The sequence below is a fragment of the Rattus norvegicus genome, chromosome Y, assembly GCF_021556685.1.
Source record: "Rattus norvegicus strain SHRSP/BbbUtx chromosome Y, alternate assembly SHRSP_T2T, whole genome shotgun sequence".
In the NCBI taxonomy this organism is placed as follows: Eukaryota; Metazoa; Chordata; class Mammalia; order Rodentia; family Muridae; genus Rattus; species Rattus norvegicus.
This window is the reverse complement of record NC_141555.1, coordinates 54,420,777-54,447,986: the sequence shown is the minus strand read 5'-3', so window position 1 is coordinate 54,447,986 and position 27,210 is coordinate 54,420,777. Positions and strand designations below refer to the sequence as shown.

The window sequence follows — 27,210 nt, the reverse complement described above, 5'->3', positions numbered from 1 at the left end:
ACTCAAGTTGAATACCCAGCAATAGAGATAAAAATTATATGGTACAGGTACAGAGACAGGCAAGTAGAACACCTGTGTTAGTTCATCTAGATATCAGAAAGTAAATGAATGTAAATCCATCCATTCTTATCACGCTGTACAAAGCTGAAGTCCAAGTTGATTAAGGGCATCCAGAAAAAAGAGATATACACAAACCAATAGAAGAAAAAGTGGGGAAATGCTTGAACACATGATAACAATGGAAAAGTTCTTGAACAGAACATCAAACCAGTGGCTTATTCTTTTCGTTGAAGAGTTGACTGATTGGACCTTGTAAAATGCAAAGTGTCTGTAAGGCAAGGAACACTGTCATTATAACAAAATGGCAACTAATATCTTGTAAAAAGATCTTTGCTATCCTATATCTGAAAGAGAATTAATAATCAGTATGTACAAAAAACTCAAGAAGTTATACTCCAGAAAGTCAAATAACCCTATTTTAAAAGGGGTACAGATCTAAACAAATAATTTTCAGAAGAAGAATTTTGAATGGCTGAGAAATACATAAAGAAAAGTTCAATGTCATTGTTCATCAAGGTAATGCAAATCAAAAGATACACAAGGCAGAATGGCTAAGATAAAAAATTCAGTTAACAGCAGATGCTGGTCACAATGTGGAGAAAGAGGAAGACTCCTCCATTATTGTTGGGATTAAAATGAGGAACAATATTCCGGAAATTACTCCGGACTTTCCTCTGAACATAGTATATGCTGAGGACTTAAATAACCCACTCGTGGGCATATTCCCAAATGATGCCCCAACATATAACTAGGACACGTTTTGTACTATGTTATAGCAGCTGTATTCATGGTAGCCAGAATCTAGGAAGAACCCATGTGATTTGACTACATGAATGGATATAGAAAATGTGGTTCATCTACATAATTGAGTGCAATTCAGTAATCAATACAATGACATCATGAAATTCATAAGCAAATGAAGGAAACTATAAAATACCATCCTGAATGAGTCAACCAAATCACACACACACACACACACACACACACACACACACACACACACACACACACTACCCCAAAACCTTGAATTATGCAACATACAATTCACATACCGCTTTAAGTTCAAGAAGAAAGATGAACCAAGTGAGGATGGTCTTTATTAAAAGGGGAAACAAAAATATTCATAGGACTTGATATAGAGTAAGTTTAGAACCGAGATTGAAGGAATAGCCATTCTGAGCCTTTACCACCTGGGGATCCAGCCCACATACATACAGCCTCCAAACCTAAACAATATTGCTGATGCCAACAAGTGCATGCTTACAGGAGCCTGATATAGCTGTCTCCTGAGAGGCTCTTCCAGATTATGGCAAATACCGAGGATGATGCTTCCAGTCAACCATTGAACTTAGAACAGGTTCACCTTTGGAGAAGATAGAGAAAGTATTAAAGGAGTTGAAGTGCCTTTCAACCCAGTAAGGACAACAGTGGTCACAAACCAGAGCTTCATGGGAATAAAGCACTTCCTTAAGACTGCACATGGACCGAATGGTGGCTCTAGCTGCATATGTAGCAAAGCATGACCATGTTCTATACCAATGGGAGAAGCCCTTGGTCATCCAAGGCTGGACCTTCTAGTAAATAGAATGTCATCCTGAGGAGGGAACAAGGGGATGTTTTTTGTGGAGGGGAAAACACCTTGGTAGAAGACAGGGCAGCTGAAGTGGATAGGGATAGAGTTCTTATGGATGGAGACCACACACATAGAGCCTTTATTTTTTTCTATGGCTTTAACAGCTCAATGGCAAGGCCACTTCTAACCTCCATGTGGCTAAACTATCCCACCCTGATATTCACACGTTATTATTTGCTAAAATCTATATCCCATCTTTCTTGCCCTGGACACCATTGGGCAGCTCTCCTGGGTTTGCTTATTCTCATGCTCTTCTATGTCAGCTGCTTCTCTGTCCTGAAAGTCTGTCCTGGAGAATCTCCATGCATCTTCCTCTCTTGACCTTCGTTTAAGCATTCTGAAACTCCTGCTCTGTCTGCCCTGCCAAGACACTGGCTATCAATATGTCTATTTTCCAATCAGAACCAACTGAGGCAGGGTCCCTTATTCATAAGTTCAGGACACTATGAGAAGTATGAGAATAAAATCAGCTACAATAACTATTTGTATGTGATTTTCTGGGAACAATATTCCCCAAACCAGAGAGAGATACCTGTTAAAGTACTAGAATCATAGAAAATATAAAGTAGACACATAATAATAATAATAATAATAAATATTAATAATATAATATATTATAATAAAAGTGAAAAAATAATAATTATAATAATTATAATAGTAAATAATAATAAAAATAAACTAAACATCATCATCATTATCAAAATCATCATAATCATCAAAGTCAAACTGAACAGAGATATAAAAATACAAAAACTGTGAAGGAAAAAGACTAAGTCACACGTAAACTGATCACATGAGACTAACACCTGATTTTTCAATGGATATTCTAAACTATAAATGTGCTTGGATCACATTTCAACACGTTTTCAAAGAATACAGATACTAGCCTAAAATTATTACTGAGCAAATTTATCATTCACTTCAACAAAAGAGGAGAAACTTTACATAGCATAATCACCAGGAAGCCATGTCTCTTCAGCAATCTTATCTAAAAATAGGAAACTGCATTCTGAAAATAATGGATATTATCAAGAGGAAAGAAATGGTAAATAAACCTGTAGTAATTCATCGGAAGAGGGAAAAAGTATGTGGAAACAACAAAATAAAAAAGACCCATAAATACTCCTCATTAATAAAGCTAAGCATAGTGTTTGGGGATTTGCCTTAGTGGTAGAGCGCTTGTCTAGCAAGTGCAAAAACCTGGGTTCGGTCCCCAGATCCAAAAAAAAAAAAAAAAAAAAAAAAGAATGAAAGAAAGAAATAACGCTAACCATTAACTGTCCCACATCAATAATATACAGTCTATCAGTTTGTATAAGAAAACAGGTTTATTTATCCTGCATCCAAAAAGTACAATTGTTTTAGATACAATTGCATACTCGTGTTTAGAATGCAATTGCCCATATTTTTTTTTCTTTTTCTTTTTTCTTTTTTTTCGTAAGTATATTTATTGTTCATTAGTTTTTTAAAAAAATCTAGAAGAGTTTCTGTTTAATTGTAAGTATAGAATTTTCATTTAAATGTATTTCTTTTTTTTGTAAGTATATTTATTGTTCATTAGTTTTTTATAAAAATCTAGAAGATTTTCTGTTTAATTGTCAGTATAGAATTTTCATTTAAATGTATTTCTTATTTTTTCTTCTTTTTGGGGGGGTGTTCCCCTCTCCATCCTCCCCCCATTACCGCCCTTTCCACAGCAATCAAGTTCACTGGGGGTTCAGTCTTAGCAGGACCATGGGCTTCCTCTTCCACTGGTCCTGTTACTAGGTTATTCATTGCTACCTATGAGGTTGGATCTCAGGGTCAGTCCATGCATAGTCTTTGGGTAGTGGCTTAGTCCCTGGAAGCTCTAGGTGGTTGGCATTGTTGTTCATAAGGTGTCTCGAGACCCTTCAAGCTCTTCCAGTCCTTTCTCTGATTCATTCAACGGGCGTCCTGTTCTCAGTTCAGTGGTTTGCTGCTGGCATTCGCCTCTGTATTTGCTGTATTCTGGCTGTGTCTCTCAGGAGAAATCTACATCCGGTTCCTGTCAGCCTGCAATTCTTTGCGTCATCCATATTGTCTAATTGGGTCGCTGTATATGTATGACCCACATGTGGGGCAGGCTATGAATGGATGTTCCTTCTTTCTCTGCTTTAATCTTTGGCTCCCAATTCCCTGCCAAGGGTATTCTTGTTCCCCTTTTAAAGAATGTATGAAGCATTCACATTTTGATCATCGGTTTTGAGTTCCATGTGTTCTATGCATCTAGGGTAATTCAATCATTTGGGCTAATAGACACTTATCAATGAGAGCATACCATGTGTGTTTTAATGTGGTTGTGTTTATCTCACTCAGGATGATTCCAGTTCCCTACATTTGACTATGAATTACATAAAGTCATTGTTTTTGATAGCTGAGTATTATTCCTTTGGGTAGATTTACCCCATATCATAAGGCAATATTTTATACGCTAGAAAGTATACTCTTAGGAGAATATTTTTTTTGTAAATTTAATTTATCCGTTTTCATTAGATTTATCTGAATGAATAAGATATGATAATATGTTTAAATTTTTAGGTAACTTTGTGTTTGAGTGTGTATATGTGTGTTTGTGTTTGATAATTCAACTCTAATATGACCTGGATATTGCTTGAGTAATAATGATAATTTATGGACACTGAGAATTTCTGTATATACTTTATATATAAACTTTATATAACTATATGTGTGTGTGTGTAATGTATATATACTTATATACATGAAAATATGTTCTGTATATTTTTTCAAAGCACTGTTTAGATATGTATACTAGATTAAGCCTTCTAATTGCAGTTTCAGCTTTTTCCAATGCTAATTTTATCTTATTAGGTGTCTAGAAAGAAATATATGGAAGCATGTATCATCTCAACTTCAAATGTAGGTACATTCAATGTTATATCTTCCTTTTAACATGATTGTTCATCTTTGGTCCATAAATATATATATATATATATATATATTTAATTTGCTCTATTTATATTAGAAAAGTGTGCTACATTGTATATATGTATTTGTTGATAACTTTCTCCTGTGAACAAATTTTATGCATAAATGACTTATGTACATTATTATAAAATCTAAGATCATTGATTTTTTTCCCGAAATCAAATACCATAGTGCCTAAATATAAGAAGCATGTCCTGACTGTGGCTATTAACAAAAAATATTTCATATACAATTTCTATAAACTTATTATGATATTGTCCATTAAAGTTTCTACAAGGAGTTGTTCAACTTTTAGTAAAGGGAAGTCACCAATTATTCAATAATTTTTTCATTCTATATTCCTTTAAATTGTAAAATACATTTTTTAAATAAGTCATAACAAAAGGGAAATATTATATAGACAGCAAAAGAGACCAAAGGAAATTAGTACCAAACTCTAATATTTGTGTCAATATCAGAAATGGCAAATGACAATTACTGTATTATTAATTTAATGAGACAAAATACCATTTTTATTTAATATTTTTTCCTGAATATTTTATGTATTTACATTTCAAATGTTATTTCCTTTTTTTTCTCCCATAACACCCTGACCGTCTTCTGTGAAAATGTTCCAATTACCACCAATCAACTTCAACCTCAGTTTGAAGCTCTGGCATTACCCTACATCGGGGATACAAGCCTTCACAGGATTAAGAGCTTTTCTTTCAAATGAATTTAAACAGAGCAATCATCTGCCACATATGTGGCTGGACTCATGGGTCTCTCAATCTGTACTCACTAGTGGGTAGTTTAATCCCTCTAATTTCTGGTAGGTATGGTTGGTTGATATTGTTGTTCTTCCTGGGTATTTGCAAACCCCTTCAGCTCATTAAGTATACTCTCTAACAACTTCATTGAACCCCCCTTGTTCAATCCAGTGTTTAGCTACAATCATCCTCACCATTCTCAGTAGGGTCCTGTCAGAGTCTCTCAGGAAATATCCATATCTGACAACTGTCAACAAGGACTTGATGGCATCAGCAATAGTGACTGGTTTGTGTGACTGCATATGGGACAGATCCCCACATGGGGCAGTCTCTGGTTGACCCTTTCTTCAGTCCCTGCTTAACTCTTTATCCTTGAATTTCTTCCCATGAATAATTTTTTCCCTTCTAAGAAGTAATGTAACATCTGCAATTTGGTCTTCTTCCTGCTTTGGATTCACATGACCTGTGAATTCTTTCTTATGTATTCCACACTTTTTGGATGATACACACTTACATTTAATGTATACCATTTGCGTTCTTTTCTGAAAGGGTTACCTCACAGAGAATGATAATTTTTGGTCTATCCTAAGAATTTTATGCAAACATTGTTTTAGATAATTTAGAAGAACACAGATGTGTAGATGTACTATATTTCATTTATTCATTACTATGTTGAGGGACATCTGGTTCCTTTTTAGCTTCTGGCTATTATAAAAAAGAAAGGTTTCTCTCAACCTGTAGCATCATGTGTCCTTCTTATATGTTGGAGCATCTGTTGGGTGTATATAAAAGAAATGGGATTGTGGTATCCTCAGGTAGTACTATATCCAACTTTGTGAGAAAATTCCAGACTGATTTCCAGAATGGTTATACCAGCTTGCACTCTGACCAACAATGGATGAGAGTTCCTCTTTCTCCACCTCCTTACCAGAATCTGTTGTGAATTTCTTATCTTAGCCACTCTGAGTGGTGTGCTGTGTAACCTCAGAATTTGTTGATTTGCCTTTTCCTGATGGCTAAGGATGTTGATATTCCACAGTAGAGAATTCTTTGTTTAGTGCTAGTCACCATTTTTGAAAGGGACTATTTGATTTTCTGGAGTCTAACTCCTTGAGTCTTTGTATAGACTGATTTTAGCTCTCTATCAGTTGGAAGATTGGTAAAGATCTTTTCTTAACTTATTGATTTTACCTTTTTCCAAATTCCAGTGTCCTATCCCTTACAAAAGGTTTATGAAGTTCCATTTGTCAATTCTCGATCTTGGAGCAGACATTTTGCTGTTCAGTTCAGAAATTTTCCCCACCTTTTATCTATTAGTTTAAGATTATGTTTCTTGTGGAGATCCGTGATCCACTTCGACCTGAGGTTTGTACAGTGTGATAAGAATTGATTGATTTCCATTCTTCTACATGCTAACCTCCAGTCGAATGGGAACCGTTTGTGGATAATGTTATCGTTCCATTGGATGGTTTAGGTTCATTGTCAAATATCAAGTAGCCATAGGTGTATGCCTTCATTTCTGGGCCTACAATTATATTACATTGATCTACCTGACTCTCTCTTTACCATTCCCATTCAATTTTTATTATTATTGTTCTCTAATACAGCTTGAAGTCATCGATAGTGATTGCCCCACAATTTCTCATATTGTTGATGAATGTTTTCTCTATCATGGGGTTTTTGTTATTCCAACTGAATTTTCAAATTACTCTTTCTAACTCTGTGAAGAATTGAGTTGGAATTTTGATGGAGATTGCCTTGAATCGGTTGATTGCTTTTGGCAAGATGGTCATTTTTACAATATTAACCCTGCACATGCATGAGCATGGGAAATTATTCCATCTTCTGAGATCTTCTTCAATATTTTTCTTCAGAGACTTGAAGTTTGTGTCATACACAACTTTCACTTGCTTGTTTTGAGTCAACCTGAGGTATTTATTATTTTTTGTGTCTATCTTGAAGGCTGTCATTTCCTTAATTTCTCCTCAAAATGTTTATCCTTGAAGTAGAAAGCTACTGATTTGTTTGATTTAAGTTTACATCCAGCCACTTTGTTGAAGTTGTTTATCAGCTGAAGGAGTACTCTGGTGGAATTTTTGGGGTCACTAAAATATACTATCACATCATCTAAAAATCGTGATATTTTAACTTCTTGCTTTCTAAATTTTTCCGTTTGCCTCGTGTTTTTGTCTAATTTTTGTGAATAAGATTTCCAGAACTATATTGATGGAGGAAGTAGAGATTAGGCAACCTTTTCTAGTTCGTGATTTTTGTGGTATTGCCTAAAGTTTCTCTCGAGTAAGTTTGATGTTGGCAACTTTTTTTTTTAATATTGCTTTTACTATGTTTAAGTATTGGCGTTGAATTCCTAATATTTTCCAAGACTTCTAACTTGAAGAAATATTGATTTTTTTTAAATTTTTTATCAGCATCTAAAAAGATGATCATTTGTTCCCACCCCCAGGAGTTTAGATAATTGATTCTTCTATATGCTGACATCCAGTTGAACCATAATTCTTGATAATATTGTCTTTTTTCAATTTCATGGTTTTAGCAACTTTTTCAAAGACAAAGTGAACATAGGTGTGTGCATTCATTTCTGGATCTTCAGGCTAGGATATATGGTGAAATTTTCAATTACATGGATGGAGAAACCGAGACATTCCATGACAATGCCAAATGTATACAATATCTTTTCCACAATTTCAAACCAACAAATGATAGTAGATGGAAACTTCCAACACAAGGAGGGAAACTCCACCTTAGCAAAAAGTAGGGAATTAATCTTTCAACAAACCCAAAGATGATATCCACACAACTGTCATTACTTTTCTAACAACAAAAATATCAAGAAGCAACAGTCCATTTCATTTAATATCTCTTATCATCAATGGACAAAATACCCCAAAATAAAAGACATAAACTAATGGACTGAATACGTAAAGAGGATCCAAGATTTTGCTCCATACATTAAATACATTTTAGAAATAAAGACAGAGTATCTCAGGGTAAAAGGATGGAGAAAAATTCTAAACAAATGTTCCCAAGGAACAAACTGGAGTAGCCTTTCTAATATTGAACAACATTGACTTACAACAAAAAGTTATGAAAAATGACTAGGAAGGGAAACATACCTGTCAAAGAAAACATAATACTAAGATGAACTTTCAATTCTGAACAACTATGTTTCAAAAGCAAGGACTCCTAAATTCATAAAGGAAACATAACTATAGCTCAAAGCAAATATTGCACCACACGCAATAAATTGTTGGAGACTTCACTTCTCCACTCTCATCAACGGAATATTTATGGAAACTGTAACTAAACAGATATGTTTAAAAAACATACGTTATTTTAATAACTTAAAAAATCCAAATGGATTTAACAGGTATTTAGCTAACATTTAATCCTAAATCAGGAGAATATACCTTTTCCTATGCACCTCATTGTAACTTCTCCAAATTTGACCATATACTCATTCACATAACAGGCCTCAATTGATACCAGAATATTGAAGTAATCCTATGCATCCTATCAGATCACCATGGACTAGGGCTGCTCATCTATATTTTATTATTATTTGTATTTGTTTAAATTATCAATGATTTATTTATGTGGTATTTTTGAAACATCATCTTTTTTGATAGATTGTCACTATGCAATAAAGACTGGGTTAAACCTAGATGTAGTTCTTCCATTTTTGCCTCTACAGTTGCAAGAGTGAGCTCTCCATTCCAATCTTGGTTTAAGTACTACATTTTGAGTTAACTCTCTGTGCATACATTGCATTTAATGTTTTCCTGTTTGTTTTAATATATATTAGTATTACCTGACATAACAAATTTGTAATTCTATAATGAAATTTTTAATTTCATAACTTCTGACTATAACTTTGATCTCATTTTGCTTATATTTTCTCCATTTTAAATGCATTTTTTCTTTGTGAATACTTTTCCCTCTTTATGAATATTCATGCCTTTATGGGATTTTATTATTGTTCAACAATGGAAAAATTCATTTTATTCACAGAAGCAGCCATATATGAAGATGAATACAAGAGTTAACTAGCTATTTCAATAGGATGGATTACTTATTAAAATAAGAATCTCTGAAAAAAAGAACAATGATGAACTTCACACCACCCTTCCCCAATGATCCCAGCATGCAATAATGCCAGGTAGTGTGTTGTGCTCATGTGGTGGTGGGAAATAATTTATGGAAGAATAAAAGAACATACCATGGAAAATTTAAAGAATCCCTTTTCCCTTACACACAGATACATAATGGGATTGTAGGGAGGTCAATACAAATAATTGAAGCAGAAGTAAACAACTATGTTGCTACAAAAAATTTAAGTCAAGGAAGAGTTTTAAACCATGGTCAACTATATAATTGTGAAAATTTGTTCCCAAAATTGTAGGTTGTTCCCCAGGACAATAATAGCTGCACTGAACCCACATTTTATGTATACAAAGTGGGGAACCATGGCCCTAATTGGAATGATGAAGACAAAAAACAAAAACAATAGCAAAAGAGTATATTAATAGAAGAAAACCATTAATGCAAACTACCACAAACAACTTTATGTTCTAACCAGAAAAGGCACCAAAACTAAAGTCACATCTGAGCACCCCATGTGAAGACAAAAGTGAGAAGGCCATGGAATTTCTCCCTTTCATGTTTTTCAAATACTTTACAGAAACAGGAAACTCAGACTGCTTTTCCATGATTTATTAAAGGTTTTTATAGCCCTCATGTATTAAAATACCATTTGAAAGAATTGATAGCTGCTGTCTAGGTTTATTCCAAATTCACAAATTTATTGGACTAAAGTTCCAAAAAGAAACTAGGCCCAACCCTGAGCTGTATAATTATGACAAGGCAATAATAACAGATATTTTCAAGGCCCAAGCACTAAAGTACTATACTATTCAGTACAGTGATCCAAATTAATTCAAATAGCTCAAGAGAGTAGGAAGATACATCTAAAAAAGGGTTAGAAAAGTGTAGAAATATCAACTCCTTCCTCATGTATGAAAGCATTTAAGGTTCTGCAGTAAGTCCTATGAGGCAGTATTCAAGTAGCAATGGGAAGAAAGAATTCATTACAAGACAGGAGTTAAACTAGCCTGGTGGGTTTATATAAGAGAAATACTTAGAAATGAAAATGTCTTGTAAACTTAAAAAAAGATTTTTTTTCCATTTTTTTTCATTCCAATCAAAACAGACATCCATGAATAATTCCCCTCTAAGGCTTCCATAAAACTGGTTAAACAAAAATTAACATAAACATATAAAAATTTGAAAATGAAACAAAAAAAAAAAAACTTGCGTATGTTTCAGAGCAGGATCACAGGGAAATGAGGTGAATCTGTGCAAGATGAAACCTAGAGTGGCAAACAGGATCTAGAATTAAGAACTGCATGAGAGGCGCAGTGGAGTAGTGACAGGAACATGGCCACGCTTGACAGATAAGGCTGGGCCCTTTACAGGAGCAAAGAATGAGGTAAGAAAATATTTCAAATAAAGCAGAACCTTTCCTTTCTTCTCACCTCAAGTATCCCATCCCTGAAAAAAACCCGTTTTGATAATAATACAGAAAAGTTATGGTATGTCACTCACTTCCCGTTTGCTTTTAACCCTCTCTCCGAAGTCAGGAAATATGAACATTTCGAATTTCCAAGAAGAAAAATTCATCGGCAAGTATATGGATGTACTGTGGAACAAGTGACAAATTGAAATATGTGAGGACAGAGGAGGTGGAGACTGTCTCATTCCACAGAGCAGAAATGTGTCTGCCCAAATTAAGAAGGGATAAGGCAACCATAACAGGTAAACTAGTTCTCAAAACATTAAGCTTATTTACATTACTCATAACTATACTTAGTTCAAAGCACTTTCCAGCTCAATCTTCATTTTGAATGATGCTGATCTATCCTGCAATGTGTCTGTACCATCTTCTCTTCCTAGTATTTGGTTTCATCATGGGGATAATAGATGATTGTGGCTGCATAGGTGATGTTTTTATTTCTATATATCACTCCCTTTACGTACTATATGTGTAGTAACATATGTGGATTCTCAGCCTCCACATACTGGAAGCCCATTCAGTGTCCCCCAAGCGGAGTATAACAGCAGACTCCAAAGGGGGAAGACCTTGAGGGTTCCCAGCCTCTGCCACTTGAGAATGCCTTCAGTGTATCCCAACCGGATTATAACATCCAACCCCAAGAGGGGAAGCACTTGAACAGCAGAGACCCGAGCGACATTCCACCTCCGGGATTACTTAGATGTACTCGGCAAAAGTTCAGGTGCTCAAAACCCTAGGAAGACAAGAGATTCAAAAAATCTGATGCTCGTGTTACATAAATCCTTCAGAAATTAAAAAATCATATGAAGGGTTCAGTCAGTAAGAGGGCCCTAGATCCCAGAAGGGAACTGACAGAGAAGAAGAAATGGACTGTTCCACTTCCTCTGACGGTTCCTTAGGGCATGAGTAATCGAGTGACCAAGGATAGTAGATTACTGAGTAACCCACTGGCATAATATATATGTCGTATGTATGTAGTATGTGTATAGTATGTATGTGTGTAATACATGTATATATATGTAGTATGTATGTATGTATGTATGTATGTATGTATGTATGTATGTATGTATGTACAGTCATGTGCAGTGACCTAGAGTTGGGGACCATATGATATAGTTGCTGGGAACTGAACCCAGGTCCTCTGAGGGGAATGCATATCATCTTAACTGACATTATTTCAGTTTCCCATCATTTGTGAAACATCTTAGCATCCATTGTGTCTTGTACTATGCAGTATTCGTTTCTTAGTGCAATGGTTTACCTTCACTCAGACTGGGTTTTGACGGTCTGTTGAATATATAAGTCTGGCATGGCAGAAGGATATGGGGGGGGTGCTCTGATGCAAAGAGGGACACTGCTCTAACTGCCTCAGTCACTGTCTCAGCTGGCCTGCACTCTGCAGCATGTGCCTTCTGCAAAGGCAACATCTTTCGGTATTGCCTGAGCTGACAGCCCTTGCAGCCTCCTCTAGATCCTCCTCTGTACATCCACAGGGTATCATCTTGAGGGATCCATGAAAGGAAATCCCAGATAAAATTTCTCCAGTGCTTACTAGAACCTCAGGCAAAAGCCCAAACTCGTTGTTGGGAAATAAAACCATCTCCTAGTCAACCACAGCCTGACATCGGGTCCTATTCATCCTGCCTGCCATTCAGCCCACTAACACTTCTATTCTGATAGGGTAAATGATCATATTTGTTTTGGGACCTAGCACATTCCAGTGTGGCCTTCATTATAACCACTTACATCTGAAATGACTCTTCTTCCAATGGATATCACAGCCTGAGAAGCCAGGTGTTAGGATGAAAAGAGAGGCTGGTGCATAAGCCAGACATTCATCCTGTCTGCGATATTGACTAACTTCATTAAATGATTTAAAAAATGTATAAATAATTAGAGAAGTTCGCACCCGAAGAATGGATTAGCACTTTCATGTTTATAATACCTTCACTGCTCTCTATATGCCTCTACTACCTCCAGGGACTCAGTTAAGCCAGAATTCATTCCCTGTTTCCACTCTAGATAAGGCACAAGTAATCCATAGAAAACTGCTAAACTGAGACTTGAGGAAACCTGTTGGAGACATCAGTTCAGGAAGCCAGATGCCCTGGCCAAGACCTTCGAGATGGGTCTTCACAGAGTTGGCAGATTTGGAAAGTCAACAAGGTTGAAGACATGATGCCTTTCTTGGTAAGGAATTGGAGACCTGCCCTTCAGAGAAGATGGCTTCAAAGAATGAAGTCTTCAAGCACCTCTCCTTATAACAAGTGCTTGTTCCTATGGGGGTTGGGGGGCAGCTGCATTTCAACTCAGGTCCTGGAGAGTGACGTGTCCAGAACTTCATGAACTGGCTCAGTGTGGGTTGACTTAGGTGGAGAACCACTAGCTTCCTCACATCAACTAGACCAAGGAAGGATGGTCTGCTCTGTCTCTCTGCCTTGGAAAGACACCTTCATCCCTGTTCATGCCCAAGGCTTCCTATGGTCCTCACCTGTTTGCTTATGAGTCAGCTGAGGTATGTTGACATACCTCACTTTGTGCTAGCATTCCTTAAGATCTCTAAACCCCCAACCTGTCCTGTACACTCCATCTCTATTTTTCTATTTAGCTTGATTTATATTTCTTCAACAAAACATGAGCAGGAAGTGGATTTCTCAAATGGATAATGCTTGCAGTCTTCTAAAGTTGAGGTCCAGGTGAACAAAATGAATTGTGGTTCGTATCTCACACAGACAGGTCTTTGTGCCTATTTTCTTGGCTTTCGATGATGTTTAAAATGTGAGTTTTGGGGGCAGGAAATTACAAAATGGAAGCAACAACGAACCATCGTGTGTCTCTGTTAAGGTTTGTTTTATTCAAAGTGACAAACGCTCCGCCCATCACTCCATATTTAAGGAGGTACAGAGGTGAGCTAGGTCCATAAAGCGATGGGCTTAGGACCCAGGGCTGGTGGTTGTCTTCCACAGTTTGTCCTTCAAATATATCTTGCCCTCAACCTGTTATATCTGCAGTTCACAACCTTTGTGTGTCACGATCCCTGTGAGAAACTTCAGTCTCCAAAGTGATTACCTACTACGATTCATTACAGAAGTGAAATTACAATAATGAAGAAGCAACAAGAATAATTTTTTCATCAAGAGACGTAACAACATAGGAACAGTGTTAAAGGGTGGCAGCATTAGGAAGGTAGATCACTTAATTATAGTCCAAGAAAAAATGTCTGGCTATGGGCCAAATAAACAAAATACAGTATTTCCAGCATGCCAGTAACATGGGATTAAATGCAAGCTGGGGAGATAGTTTTGTGGGAAGCAGTGCCTGCTGTGAAATTACCAGCATGACAGCCCATAACTCATGATTGGAGGGATAATGACAGGACACATGGTGGGTCCCATGGCTCCAGCCACATATATAGCAGAGGATGTCATTGTCTGGCATCAATAGGAGGAGAATACCTTCGTCCTGTGAAGGTTCATTTCCCCAGCGTGGGGGAATGCCAGGGTGTTGAGGTGGGAGTGGATGGGAGGAAGAGCATCCTCATAATATCAATGGGGGCTGCTGAGAATAAGTATACAAAAAAAAATCTATGATAGCTACCTGTGACACTCTCCTTGATTGTATTTATCAATGTTATGTAGTATTGTTTCTCACAAAGAGAATAGATCATCAATGCTGACCATGGCCACACCAGGTCTGTTTGAGGGTCCATGCCCTCTCCAGGCTCTGTGGATGGAGCCAAGAGAACCCTACAGGGCTTAGTGAAGCACTGACTCTAATTCACATGGCCCTGACATGAAGAGGGAGCATATCGATTCTTCTTGTTTTCGCTATGACAAAATACAAAGCAAAAACTTAACGAAGACAGGAGTGCTTGTTGAGAGGAGTCTGATATGGATGTCTCCTGATAGGCTTCGCCAGAGCCTTACTGATACAGATGAGGATGCTTACAGCTAATCATTAGACTGAGGAACAGGACCCCAATGGAGGAGGAGTTAAAGAATGGACTGGAGGAGCTGAAGGGGGTTGCAACCCCATGGGAAGAGCAACAATATCAACCAACCAGACCCCCACCTCCCAGAGCTCCCAGTGACTAATCCACCAACCGAAGGGTACACATGGAGGGTCCTATGGCTCCAGCCACATATATAGCAGAGGATGGCATTGTCTGTCATCAATAGGAGGAGAAGCCCTTGTTCTTCTGAAGGCTCATTTCCCAAATGTGGTGGAATGCCAGGGTGTTGAGATGGGAGTGGGTGGGAAGAAAAGCATCATCACTGAAGCAGGGGGAGAGAGAAGGGGAGAGAGGGGATCCAGGAAAGGGGATAACATTTGAAATTTAAATACATAAAATTCCAATAAAAAAGAGACAGGAAGTGTTTATTTTGACCCATTGTTTTAGTTGGTACTATCCATCATGATGGGAAAGCAGAGCAACTCGAGTGTGATGGTCACATTGCAGACCTGGAGTGTGTTCAGCTTTCTTTCTTTCTTTCTTTCTTTCTTTCTTTCTTTCTTTCTTTCTTTCTTTCTTTCTTTCTTTCTTTCCTTGTTTTAAATTCCATATACAGGTGTTTCCCTTGCTTTTATGTATCTGTATAAAAGATCCATATACAGAAGCCACAAGAAACTTAGTGAAGAAAAGCAGGTATAGCTGTCCAATAAATGTTGATTGCCAAAGGAGGGGAGGGTCTTTATGTCTTCTCCCATCTGTAATGAAGTGTTGAGTGGCCTATTCTTGTGCCCATGACCATAGCCACAATAAGTTTAAGAGTTCAATGACTAGGTACAATCTAAAAAATATCCTTTTGCTGTCCACTTCCCCATCTTCTGGTTCATATATTCCTTTCACCCACTCTCTCATGATGTTCTCTGAGCTGTTGAGGAGAAGACTTAGCTGACCTAAATCCACATGATTAGTTCAACACCACTGATTCCCAACACTTTGTCCAGTTGTACGACTCTGCCCATGGTAGTCAGAGGCTTCTTCTCTGATGAGAGCTGAGTGCAACGCTGATCTGTAGATACAAACATGGATATTTGGAAGGAAGTTCGACAATGTATTTAGCATTAAGTTCTTTCATAGGGCCTATATCAACCTAAATATAGGTTATTGATGACTTTACAGAACCTCGTGTTGAATATGCCTTGTATCAAATTGGAAAGCCACCGGTTACTCCCATGACTGTGATGCCACTAACACATTATGGGCACATCTTGCCTGACATTTTACCTTGAATGATTCACCCCCGATTAAGGTCGTAGATGATTTTCTCCCCTAGAAGCATACATAGCACTTTCTTGAACCATGAAGGCTATCCATTATAGAGGATGATTCCACCTCAACTTCACATTTACCCTTCTGTGACCTGTGAACAAAAGGATTCAGTACCTTCAGAAATAGTGTCTTACCATCAAGTTCTGGAGGCCTACAAAGAACAATGGCAACAGCCTGTAAAGTTGTTAGGGCTTTTGTGATCTCGCTGGTCAGCAACTTTCAGGAAGACATCCCACATCTGGCACTGTGATTTTTGCTTAATTTTGGTTTTCTGTTGCTCTGATGATACACTCACCAGAGCCAACTTGGGAAGAGAAATCTTTATTTCATTTTATCTGTTCCAGCCCATCATCAAGGAAAACCAAGACAGGATTGTGAAACAGAAGCTACAGCTACAGAGATTGCTCAGTGGCTTTCTTCTAAGCTCACATTCAACTACTTTTACAGAGTCCAGACCCACCTGCATAGGGCAGTGCTGCCAACAGTAGACCAGGCACTCCAACATCAGTTAACAGTCAAGGAAATTCCACCTAGACGTAGTCATGGCCAATCTGACGGAGGAATCTCCTCAACCGAGGTTGATTCTTCCTAGAATAGCCATCAATGACTAGACTAGAAATCAATGAAAATAAAAAAAGAAAAGAAATAAATATCTTCAGGAGGAGCTTGGCTTTTCCATGGAGGGTGCCTCCATTTGAACTCAACAGTCGATTTTGTAAATATATTCTGTAACACAACGTTTTATAACCCCTCTCACCAAACCCGGTTCTAACCTAATCACCTAAGGGGAGATGGAGTGGAAAGTAAGTTTTAAAAAAATAATTGGAGCAGAAAGAAATGCTTCTTGGAAATAATGCAAAAAAGGAAGCATTTCTGTATTCTAGATGCTTTCCTGGCATCATCTGTGCAAAGGTAATGAAAACCGTTACGTTCCAGTTACCATAATTTCCAGTGTTACAAATCATATAAATAATATTGCTTATCATTCATAAAACACATTGGCACTAATCATTTTTTTTTGGTCCTTTTATCGGAGCTGGGGACCGAACCCAGGGCCTTGCGCTTCCTAGGCAAACGCTCTACCACTGAGCCAAATCCCCAACCCCGGCACTAATCGTTTTGATGTGTTTTTTTAACTCATTCCTAATGTAGATCTGATGAAGTGGAATTGTTCGCCTGCTCATTTATATATGAGGGAAGTGAGGTTTAAATTTCGAGCTAATTTCCCATTACTCTAAAGTAATAAATGGCAGAGTAAGACATCCACACCTTCTCTGGCTTCATGGCATGGCCTCGTGAGCAATGCAAGTCACGGTACCTTGGCAGGGAATTCCAAGGATCAGTACATGGCAGCTGAAAGTTGTCTTGGATGCAATACTGGGAGTAAGGCTCAAGTCAGCCAAGCCCCACCTCAGTATTCCTGAAACGGTACACCAGAATATGTTAGAGAGCGAGGAGACTAAACTAATCATCTGGTTGTCCTCAGCAGGTTGTATACATCCGTTACTGAGGGTTCATAATTATGTTGGTCTTTATGGGGATGGAAAGGAACACTTATTTAGATCGCCACCTCCTACTATGTGCGACTACAGTGGAGACAATGCCTTAAGACCAAAGTTTTTTGTTTTGTTCGTGTGTGTGTGTGTGTGTGTGTGTGTGTGTGTGTGTGTGAGTCTGTGTGTGTGTGTGTGTGTGTGTGTGTACATGCATACAAGTGCAGTGTATAAAGTATGGACTAATAAATTTCTCTTCTACCTTATTCATTGAAGCAGCATTTCTCAGTCAAAACCAGAGTTCTCCAATATGACTACACTTGACAGCTATCTTGCCCTGGGTATCTGCCCTAACTCTTCCTCCCTGGACTGGGATTCTATGTGAGCAACAAAGCCTACTCATCATTTACCTGAGACCTGTGAGCCATCTCCTCAACTGCTAAGGTTCAAGTCCCGGTGTTGGGCCCATCTCCTTTACTTTTGTTTTCTTATTTTTTTTGTCTTGGTCATAATATCAGAACCAGGTTAAGGTATGACTGGCTCACTCAAACAATCACTCAAATCCCACAAACAAATGTGTCCTAATAAGGAGGAGGACCCTGCTGACTCTTTGTTCTGTAAAGTCTTACCTTAACAGATGAGTTAAAGGATGGGATTATTCTAGTAGGTGATTGTGGATGCTGTTGTTGATGTTGAAGGAGGCTGGCAAATGAGGGGCCACAGCTGTGTCAATTATAATAACAGATACAAAGCTGAGTGTGGTAGTGCATACCTATATTCTCAATACTCGCAAAGATCACAAGTTCAAATCCAACCTGGGCTACATAGTAAGTCCAATGGAAGCCTGGGCTACATCGTAAATCCCAGGCCAGCTTGGGCTACAGAATAAGTCCATGTCTAGCCTGGGCTACATAGTAAGTCCAAGGACAACCTGGGCTACATAGAAAGTCCAAGGTCTGCTTGGCCTACTTACATGACTCTTCTCCAAACAACAACAGTTTTTTTTTTCTTTTTTGGTTTCTGTCTCTTCTATTTCCGGTACACCAATTCCAGTGCTGTAGTTTGGGGTTGTGGAGGAGAACTTTCGTCATGTCTGATGGTCCAGGATTTCCCAAGCAGCATGGCAAACAAAACAGTGCAGCAAACAAGTCCGTTTCGATTGTTGAAGAAAAATATGACACATGGAAAGTGCTGTCTGAAGAAATGGCTCTAAGATGAGACAACGCCTCGGGAGACTGGGCTTGAATCTTGTGCTAGTTTCCTCATGATGAAAACAATGATGTTCTAAACCACATTCTGTTTTGGGAATACAATGCTGTGCTTCCATTTCAACAGTGCATTATCTCCATATGGTAACCCTGGAAATCTTGTCTGATATTAAACAGATTATAGGAGAGACAGGTAGAGAATAAACACTGTCATTAAAAAGGGATTATACGATGAATATTTTTTTAATTTTTGTCTGTCGTACCAGGTTCAGTGTTCTGCATAAACTCTAAAACACGACAATTACTTTTTGTTTTTAAAATTGCCAAAGAGAATGGACCTTATACTTTCTATCTAGGTCTAATTGAGATGATGAAATACCATTCAATGCTTTAAAAAAGAAAACAAATTGTGTTTCATTGTCTTTTTTTGTTAATTTCTTATTTTTAGTGTTTTGGGGTTCATTTTAACAATTATTTTTTTCATTGAATTAATTATTTTCTTATTTTCTAGTGTAGATAAAAATTTAGGTTGCTGGTCTTTGTTTCTAATCTAAGAATTATTGTTTTAAATAAAGTTTCCTCTTAGCACCGTCATAGTTATGTCTTACATATTTTGATAGTATGTTTCCTATCTTCTTCTTTTTTTCTTACTGTTACATAATTTAATTATTTCTTGACATATGTATTACTTGTGAATGTGTAATTTAATGTTTCTAGACTGGGAGACTCCTGTTGTCTCTCATTGAAGACTTCTATTTTAGTTTTGTTGTATTAGCAGAACACATCCCTAGGGGCTGGAGATGCAGCTCAGTGGACAGAGTGCTCACTTGGCTCTCACACAGCTCTGGTCTCCACCTACAGTGGTGTGGTGGTACATGCCCATAGTCCCTTTACCAGGAGAAGAATCAAGACTTCAAAATCATCTTGGGTGCATAGTGTGTTTGAGGCCAGCCTGGGCTACATGAAACCTGTATAAACATATATGTCCCAAAACACATCTTTTCTTAGGCATTTTCCACACTTTGTTCTATGGTTTCTGAGTGTCTGAAAAGTCCAGGGGTACTTGAAGGAAAAGAACAACCTGGTGCTACTAGGGACTGTTAGTTCAGAGACATTGCCTGGTGAAGCCATCTCATCCTAGCTGGTTTCTGCCTGCCTCTGTTGCTGATGGGCTGATGTGTGTCCACAGCTTTACTCATAATTGCCCTGCTTCATTTTTAGCTGGACACATTCTTGCTTCCTGGTAAGGCTTTGATGGAGTAGTGACACAAAGAATTGGGGTATCCTTCATGCCCACTGATTCTCTCAACAATAAGGTCTTTCTCTGTAGAAATAGTTTCTCTGTTGCATACATTATCAGAAATAAATAAAACACTCTTTTGTGTTTTATTTTGACACTGAGTTTCATTATGTAGGTAGGGCTGGCCTGAAACTCACTTTATTAACCTGGTAGGCATTGAACTCACAGAAATCACCTTACTTCTGAGTACTGGGATTAAAGGGACATACCTGGCTCCTTCTCTTTTTAATTTGTTTTTTTTAATTTTTCTCTATGGTGTGTGTGTGTGTGTGTGTGTGTGTGTGTGTGTGTGTGTGTGTGTGTGTGTGTGTTTTGACCAAAGAGTCTATCAGATCCTCTGAACCCTGATCCTCTGTAAGAGCAACCAGTGTTCCTATGCAGTAGGCCATCTCACCAACCCCTTCTGCCTGTTTTGTAGGTTTCTCATTGACGACGCTTGAATCCTGGCTTTAAAATCCTTGTTGACAATTCTGACAATGGTTTTCTCTTGGTGTCACCACCAGGGAACTGGTTTTTCTCCTCTGCTTTTCATTTAGGGGGATTGTCATGGTGTGACGTGATTTCCATTTTGACACCACTTGTCTAGATGTCAGTAGTCCTGACACTGTGGGTACAGTGGCTGTGTATCCTTCATAAACTTTTGGTGGTGTATTGTTTTTTTTTTTTGGGTTTGCCTGATTGAATAAAAGGGATTATAACTCCAGTTCATACCAACAGACATATTTTAGACGGGTCAGGAAGAGTGGTTTCCAACCTTCCTAACACAACCTTTTAATACAGCTCCACCAACTGTAACATTATTTCATTGCTACTTCATAACTTTAATTTTGCTATAGTTATGAGTTGTAATGTAAATATCTGGAATACAGCATATATGATATGTGACTCCTGTGCAAGGGCAATTTGAGCTCCCAAAGCGGTCTCAATCCAAGGATTAAGGACCACTGATCTGGACTTAGTGGGATGCCCTTACCGACGTAGATGGGTTTCCCAGTGTTGGTGGGGAGGAGTCTCCTCTCTTGAAGGCAAAGGATCTTCCAAGATCAGGCTTTTTCCTGGGACCCTCTATAATAGTGTACACACTCTTGATGGTTACTGATGTATCAAGTGACTCCAGGCAGTTTTCTTTCACATCCTCGAAGATAGGATTCTAAAAAGGGTTCTGCTAGACAAAAGCAGTGGCTGAAGCTATCCCTAGTGATCTTTCCCTTTTCCTAATGGCTCCTTGTCCACGAAAGGCCAACAGTAGATGTCTGAGTCCATTCTAAGCTGCAACTTTCCAATCTACACTCTTCCTCTGTGCTGTTTCTTTAACAAAGAGCACACATGCTAAACCTGAAACCATCTTGTCTTCAGTCAGCACTAACAACCTAGTCCTCTCTGCCAGCTATGCTTTCCCATATGACCCAGCTGCTCACAATTCTGAGGCATGTTCATGCTTCTATGGACAAACAGAATGGCACTGATTGGCTAGTGTATAATGACACAGATTCTGTATTATTATGATTCAGAAACCTGTAAATACAAGATGAAGATACCGTCGGCAGAGGAAGGAGTTCTTGTGGGATGTTGTCACCACAGAAGGGATCCAGGGGGCTAGGAATAAAAGAGAGGGAGCCAAACTCCTTTTTCATAATTTAACCTTTTTCCACAATAGCATCATTAATGGATCTTTATTTGTAGGTTGCATCCCTCTTAACCTAATCAATTCTTCACAACTACATTCCCACTGGGGATTAATCTTCAGAAAATAAATGTTGGGTGATCACATTCAAACCAGAGATGATGGTGAATATTTGGAAATCTATAGTGGGGGTGGGTATTATTCTTCCCACGTGGTGTACCCTTAAGATCTCTAACTACCTCCTTCCCCACGGTAGCCTCACTGAATGACATGAATTCCGGGTTATTAATGAGGTACAGAAACCAAAGCTCATTGCCATATCCTGTCACAAGTATCAAGCTCGCAACAGCAAGAGCCCAGTGGGAAGGAAAATATGAATAAACTTTATGGTATCTCTAAAGCATAAACCCCCAATTTCATCAAAACATTGTTTTAGACTCAGCTCTCTTATATCGATATTCTTTAAATGTACAAGTCAGTGGGCTTGCATGTGACTCCTAGTACAGGTTTATACTGTACATTAGCCATCTTCTTTCTCACAACTCACCACCATTTCCACCTGCACACACACACACTCACACACACACACACACTCACACACACACACACACACACACACATACACACACACACACACCCTGCTGCTCCCCTTCCTTTTCCTAAATGCCCAATTTCACATAATATCCCTTATTAAAATCTATATTTTGCAATCATCTGTTTGAGTCTGGCTTGTTTCACTTAATATACTGTATTTTACAGTTCCATCCGTTTTTCTGAGAACAAAACCCTTTGCTCTTACACATAGATGAAAATCACATCAATGTATATCAACTTTTTTAAGCCATTCATCCAGTGATCAACAGCTAAGGTTATTCCAATGGCTTGTCTATTGCACACAGTGTGGCAATCAGAATGAATGTGCAGGGGTCCTGGTTAGTTTTTATTGTCAGTTTGACTCAACCTGGGAAAAAGGAGCCTCAGCTGAAGAATTGCCTCCATCAGAACGTCCTTTGGCACATTTGTAAGGATTTTTTTTTGATGGTTGATGTAGAAGGGTCTAGCCCACTATGCATAGTGTCATCCCCTATGAAGGTGGCCCTGGGTTGTATGAGAAGGAGAGAAAGCTGAGTAGGTCATGGATAGCAATCCAGTACTCAGCATTTCTAAGTTGTCTCTGCTTCCTTTCCTGCCTCTAGAGTCCTGCCTGAGTTCCTGCCCCTACTTTGCTCAGTAACAGACTGGTACTTAGAAGCCTAGAGTGTGAAAATTTTCCTCCTCAAGTTGATGGCTATGATGAGATTATTCTTCTTGTTGCCTACTTGTTCTTCACTTTTTTGAAAGTTCTGTCTGTTTAATGTTCTTAAAATGATGATATCACATGTTTTCTCATGGGCTCTCTGTCTCTCACCGTGTCTCTCTCTGTCTCTGTCTCTGTCTCTCTCTGTATTTGTGTGTTTGAGTGTGTATATGTGTATGTTTGTGTGTGTGTTTGTATGTGCATGTGTGTGTGTTTGTGTGTGTATGTATGTGTGTGTGTTTGTGTTTCTATGAGTGTTTCTGTGTGTATGTGCGTATGTTTGTGTATGTGTGTGTGTGTGTGTGTGTGTGTGTGTGTGTGTGCTTTCCAGGGTTAAAAAAAATCCCCAATGCTTTAAATCTCTGCAGGTGCCTAGAGAAGGAAGATTAAGGGGAGAGAGGGGGGGAATTCATGTCATTTGAGTTAACCCCACATTGAGGTCAGCCACATAGTCGACCAACAGTCACATAATGGCAGAGTAGTCATAAGAGCAGAGAGAGAGTAAAACTCAAAGTGTGAAAGAAAATGTGCTTAAAACTACGATAGAAGGAGAAAAAGAAGACGGTGCACTTAGAAAATTGGACAGATTTTAAAAAGCTGACATAAGTTGTTATCTCTAAGTACATTTAAAAAATTATAATGTTAAAGTGGAAGGGAATTATTGGGAAGAGGGAAGGGATGGTTAGAGTGTAGTGGGGACAGGGGAGGGTTCTAAAAAGAATCCTTTTGAAGATCTGAAGAACTATGTGACACAAACAATTAAAGTGGCCTGTAATTTACAGGTAAATTCCATACTTACCTGGATCCAGTATTCTGTCTACCCATATTTCAAAAACAAAATTAACTCATCTATTTCATCCTGTTTTATTGCATTTGATCTAATAAATTCCTTGTAATCAGAAGTGCTGATAAATTTTAAAGACATTTAAAATATGACTGGTCGATATTGGTTTTGTGATAAGTTTATTCCGACTTTGGAAGCAGGTCCAGGAGCTAATTTTTCCTCGCTCTTTGCAAAGAATCCATAATTCATGATTGCCATTGTCTTCAATACAAGGTATTTAATCTTGTCAAATTCCAGCTTTGTTTCAATAAAAATGGCCCTCCTCTAATTGTGGGTTTTGATAGAGCTAATTTTGTTGTTCTATCCTGTGTGCTGCCTCGGAAAGAGAGCCTAGCAATATTTCTGATACGGAGAATAACTTAAAGTTAACCAAAGAAAACATAGGAGCTGGGAAAATAACCACCAAGGATGTTGGTGACTCAGAAACCAAAGAGTTTTTCAGAAAAATAAAAAGCATGAAAAGAGCTACTTGGGCAGACTGTGACTCGAGTCATCAGAATATTTGGGTGGGGACTTTATTTTGGTTCACCAGGAGGCTACATGAGAAGCTAAAACCTAGATGCTGGAAGTTTCTAAGCGTAACTAGGGAAGGAACTGGCCTGAGAGGGGTTCTATGACGTAAGCAGAGCCTGGATGATGTCACAGAGCACAAGGGCGGAGGTTGCGCATCTCTTCCACTTGGAGGCGCTAGACTACTTTGAAGGTGGGTTCACTATCTTCGGAGCGGGGTGTGAAAGCTAGTTCAGCTCCTGAACCCCACAACTGTTCAACAACCTATTGGTGCCTGACCGGTTTCAGAAGACAGAATCTGGACGACTAGGACATTTTCTTTTGGTAAATACGTTTATGAAGATAACTGGGACCCTTGTAGCACAGAAAGCTAAAAGTTTTCCCTCGTACAGCAAGTAACCTTAGGTTCTAATGTCTTCCACGTTTGAGAGCTAGGCAGATGGTCTAGGCTAGTCAGTCTCCGGAGTTTATTATTCTTTGCTAACAATATCTAATTCAAAATTCTACTAAAATGCCAAAGCTCCTCTCTGTGCCTGTGTATTTTTGGAGAAAATATATCTCTTTTTTTTTTTTTTTTTTGTTTTTTTTTTTAATGGAGCTGAGGAACCCAGGGCCCTGTGCTTGCTACGCAACTGCTCTACCACTGAGTTAAATCCCAACCCCAGTAGATATTATTTCTAAAAGGCTATTGTTGCCTACACAAAAGACTCTTGTTGCGGTCGAAAATGCAACAGCTTCGGGGAATAAACCTGGGGCTGGGTCAGGATGCACAGTAGAGAAGGCCAGTGGACTGCTGTGCTTTGTCTCTGGGCAGATACTTGTGGATGTTGCCAAATAGCTCATAGTTAGAGGGTAGAGAAGGGGTGTGGCCACCCTTCTGGCTCCTTTGCTATCCTTTCTCTGTTCTGCTTGCTTAAAGTGGCGACAAGGATACTTAATCCCACACTGACCTAGCCATTCAAGGAGATGTTCCTCAGCATAGGCAAAGTGCCTCGGGCTGAAGAAATATGTCTAAATATGTTATTCTGAGCTGTAGAGAACCATTTTTTCATTTTCCTTTGAACTTTAGATTTTGATTTATGAGATTGGGTTTTTCTGTGGGTAGTTTTGTCTATCCTGGAACTAATTCTGTAAACCAGCCTGGCCTTGATCTCACAGAGGTCTGCTTCCCTCTGCTTCTGGAGTGCTGGAATTAAAGGTGTGCTCCACCATTGCCCAGCACTTCTATGAACTTCTGATTATGACAGCATTAGATTCAGATGCTCAAACCTGTTTACCATCGCCTTCCTCACCTGCTCCAAAGTTCTCATAGACAAGAGCCTTGGTCCAGCACCCTCCCCAACCCCACCCCCATTGTTATTGCAGGTACTCATATGACAGAGGTACCAGCTTTGTCTCTGGTTTAAGCAGGTGAGCTCTTCAAACCCAGGCCATGGGAAAGTATGAAGCCTGAACGCAGAACAATAGCCACAAGACAGTGGACCAGGAGTACCGTGGCCTACCACACTAGGTCTACAGCAAAGAAGAAGAGGGTGTCTGTGAGGAGGATGAGCACACCATCCTTCCAGAAGCGGAAGAGGAAGAGGCCTTCTCCCCAGTCCCTGGGGAACATTGTGGGGTGCAGAATTTCACACGGATGGAAGGAAGGTGATGAGCCCGTCACCCAATGGAAGGCCATAGTTCTAGATCAACTGCCAACAAATCCCTCTCTCTATCTGGTCAAGTATGATGGAGTTGATTGTGTCTATGGACTGGCACTTCACAGTGATGAGAGGATTTTAAAGCTTAAGGTCTTGACTCACAAAGTTGTGTTTCCTCAAGTGAATGACGCCCAACTCGCAAGTGCCATGGTTGGCCGTGCTGTGGAGCATAAATTTGAGGGCAAACATGGCTCTAAGGACAACTGGAGGGGGGTGGTCCTAGCCCAGGTGCCAATCATGAAGGACTGGTTTTACATCACCTATGAGAAAGATCCAGTCCTATATATCTATCAACTCCTGGATGATTACACAGAAGGTAATCTCCGTATCATTCCAGAGATTTCGCCAGCAGAGGTGAAGTCAGAAGTTGGCAGCGACATCTTAACAGGTCAATGTGTGCAGTTCACCAGAAGTGACGGGTCCAAAAAGATCGGCAAAGTCATTTACCAAGTTCTAGCCAAGCCTTCCGTGTACTTCATCAAGTTTGATGGCGACGTCCACATCTATGTCTATAATCTGATGGAAAAGATCCATTAAGGTGAAATTCACAAAGTGAGGGGACATATATGGGGAATTTATAGGATTGGGGTGAAAATGTTTGTTTTTCTGTGTTTCAGATACCCAATGGCCTTTGACATCCCCAGTATCTTTTCCAGTGGAATTTGTTTTTGCTCTAAAAATTAAAATGTGTGATGTGATGTGTTGTGTATGCACACTTTTGTGGAGGAGACTGGCTGTGGTGGATGGAACATTGAGAGGAAGCCGGAAAGTTCAAGGCTGTGAACAGTAAGTCTAATGTCACATACACTAAAACAAACAGTACTGAGCTAGTCTGGTCTTTAGGGAGAGGAAAAAACTGGAGATAAGGCTTAGAGGACCAGGGATGGCACAGGGAAAAAAAAAAGATGGATGTTTAGGAAGCAGTGGAGAGGGGCCAGAAATAGATAGACTCTCTGAGGG

At 38.8% G+C, this 27,210-nt stretch overlaps 1 protein-coding gene across 4 annotated transcripts; it reads left to right on the top strand.

Moving 5' to 3' along the window:
* The first annotated feature begins 24,705 nt into the window (after positions 1-24,705).
* LOC134484258 (Y-linked testis-specific protein 1-like) lies at positions 24,706-26,944 on the top strand. Of its 4 annotated transcripts, none has more exons than XM_087601406.1 (3): positions 24,706-24,743; positions 25,916-26,788; positions 26,868-26,944. In XM_087601406.1, exon 2 carries the CDS (start codon positions 25,993-25,995, stop codon positions 26,785-26,787), a length of 795 nt encoding a protein of 264 aa, XP_087457532.1. In that variant the 5' UTR covers positions 24,706-24,743; positions 25,916-25,992; the 3' UTR covers position 26,788; positions 26,868-26,944. The 4 variants fall into 4 exon arrangements, with proteins under 4 accessions (XP_087457532.1, XP_087457534.1, XP_087457533.1 ...); XM_087601407.1 differs by having other exon boundaries at positions 24,721-24,874; positions 25,958-26,788; XM_087601405.1 differs by having other exon boundaries at positions 24,721-24,874.
* The last annotated feature ends 266 nt before the right edge of the window (positions 26,945-27,210 follow it).

Excerpts from the sequence above, each read along its gene's own strand:
- LOC134484258 (XM_087601406.1), top strand. The coding sequence starts at position 25,993 with ATGAAGCCTGAACGCAGAACAATAGCCACAAGACAGTGGACCAGGAGT.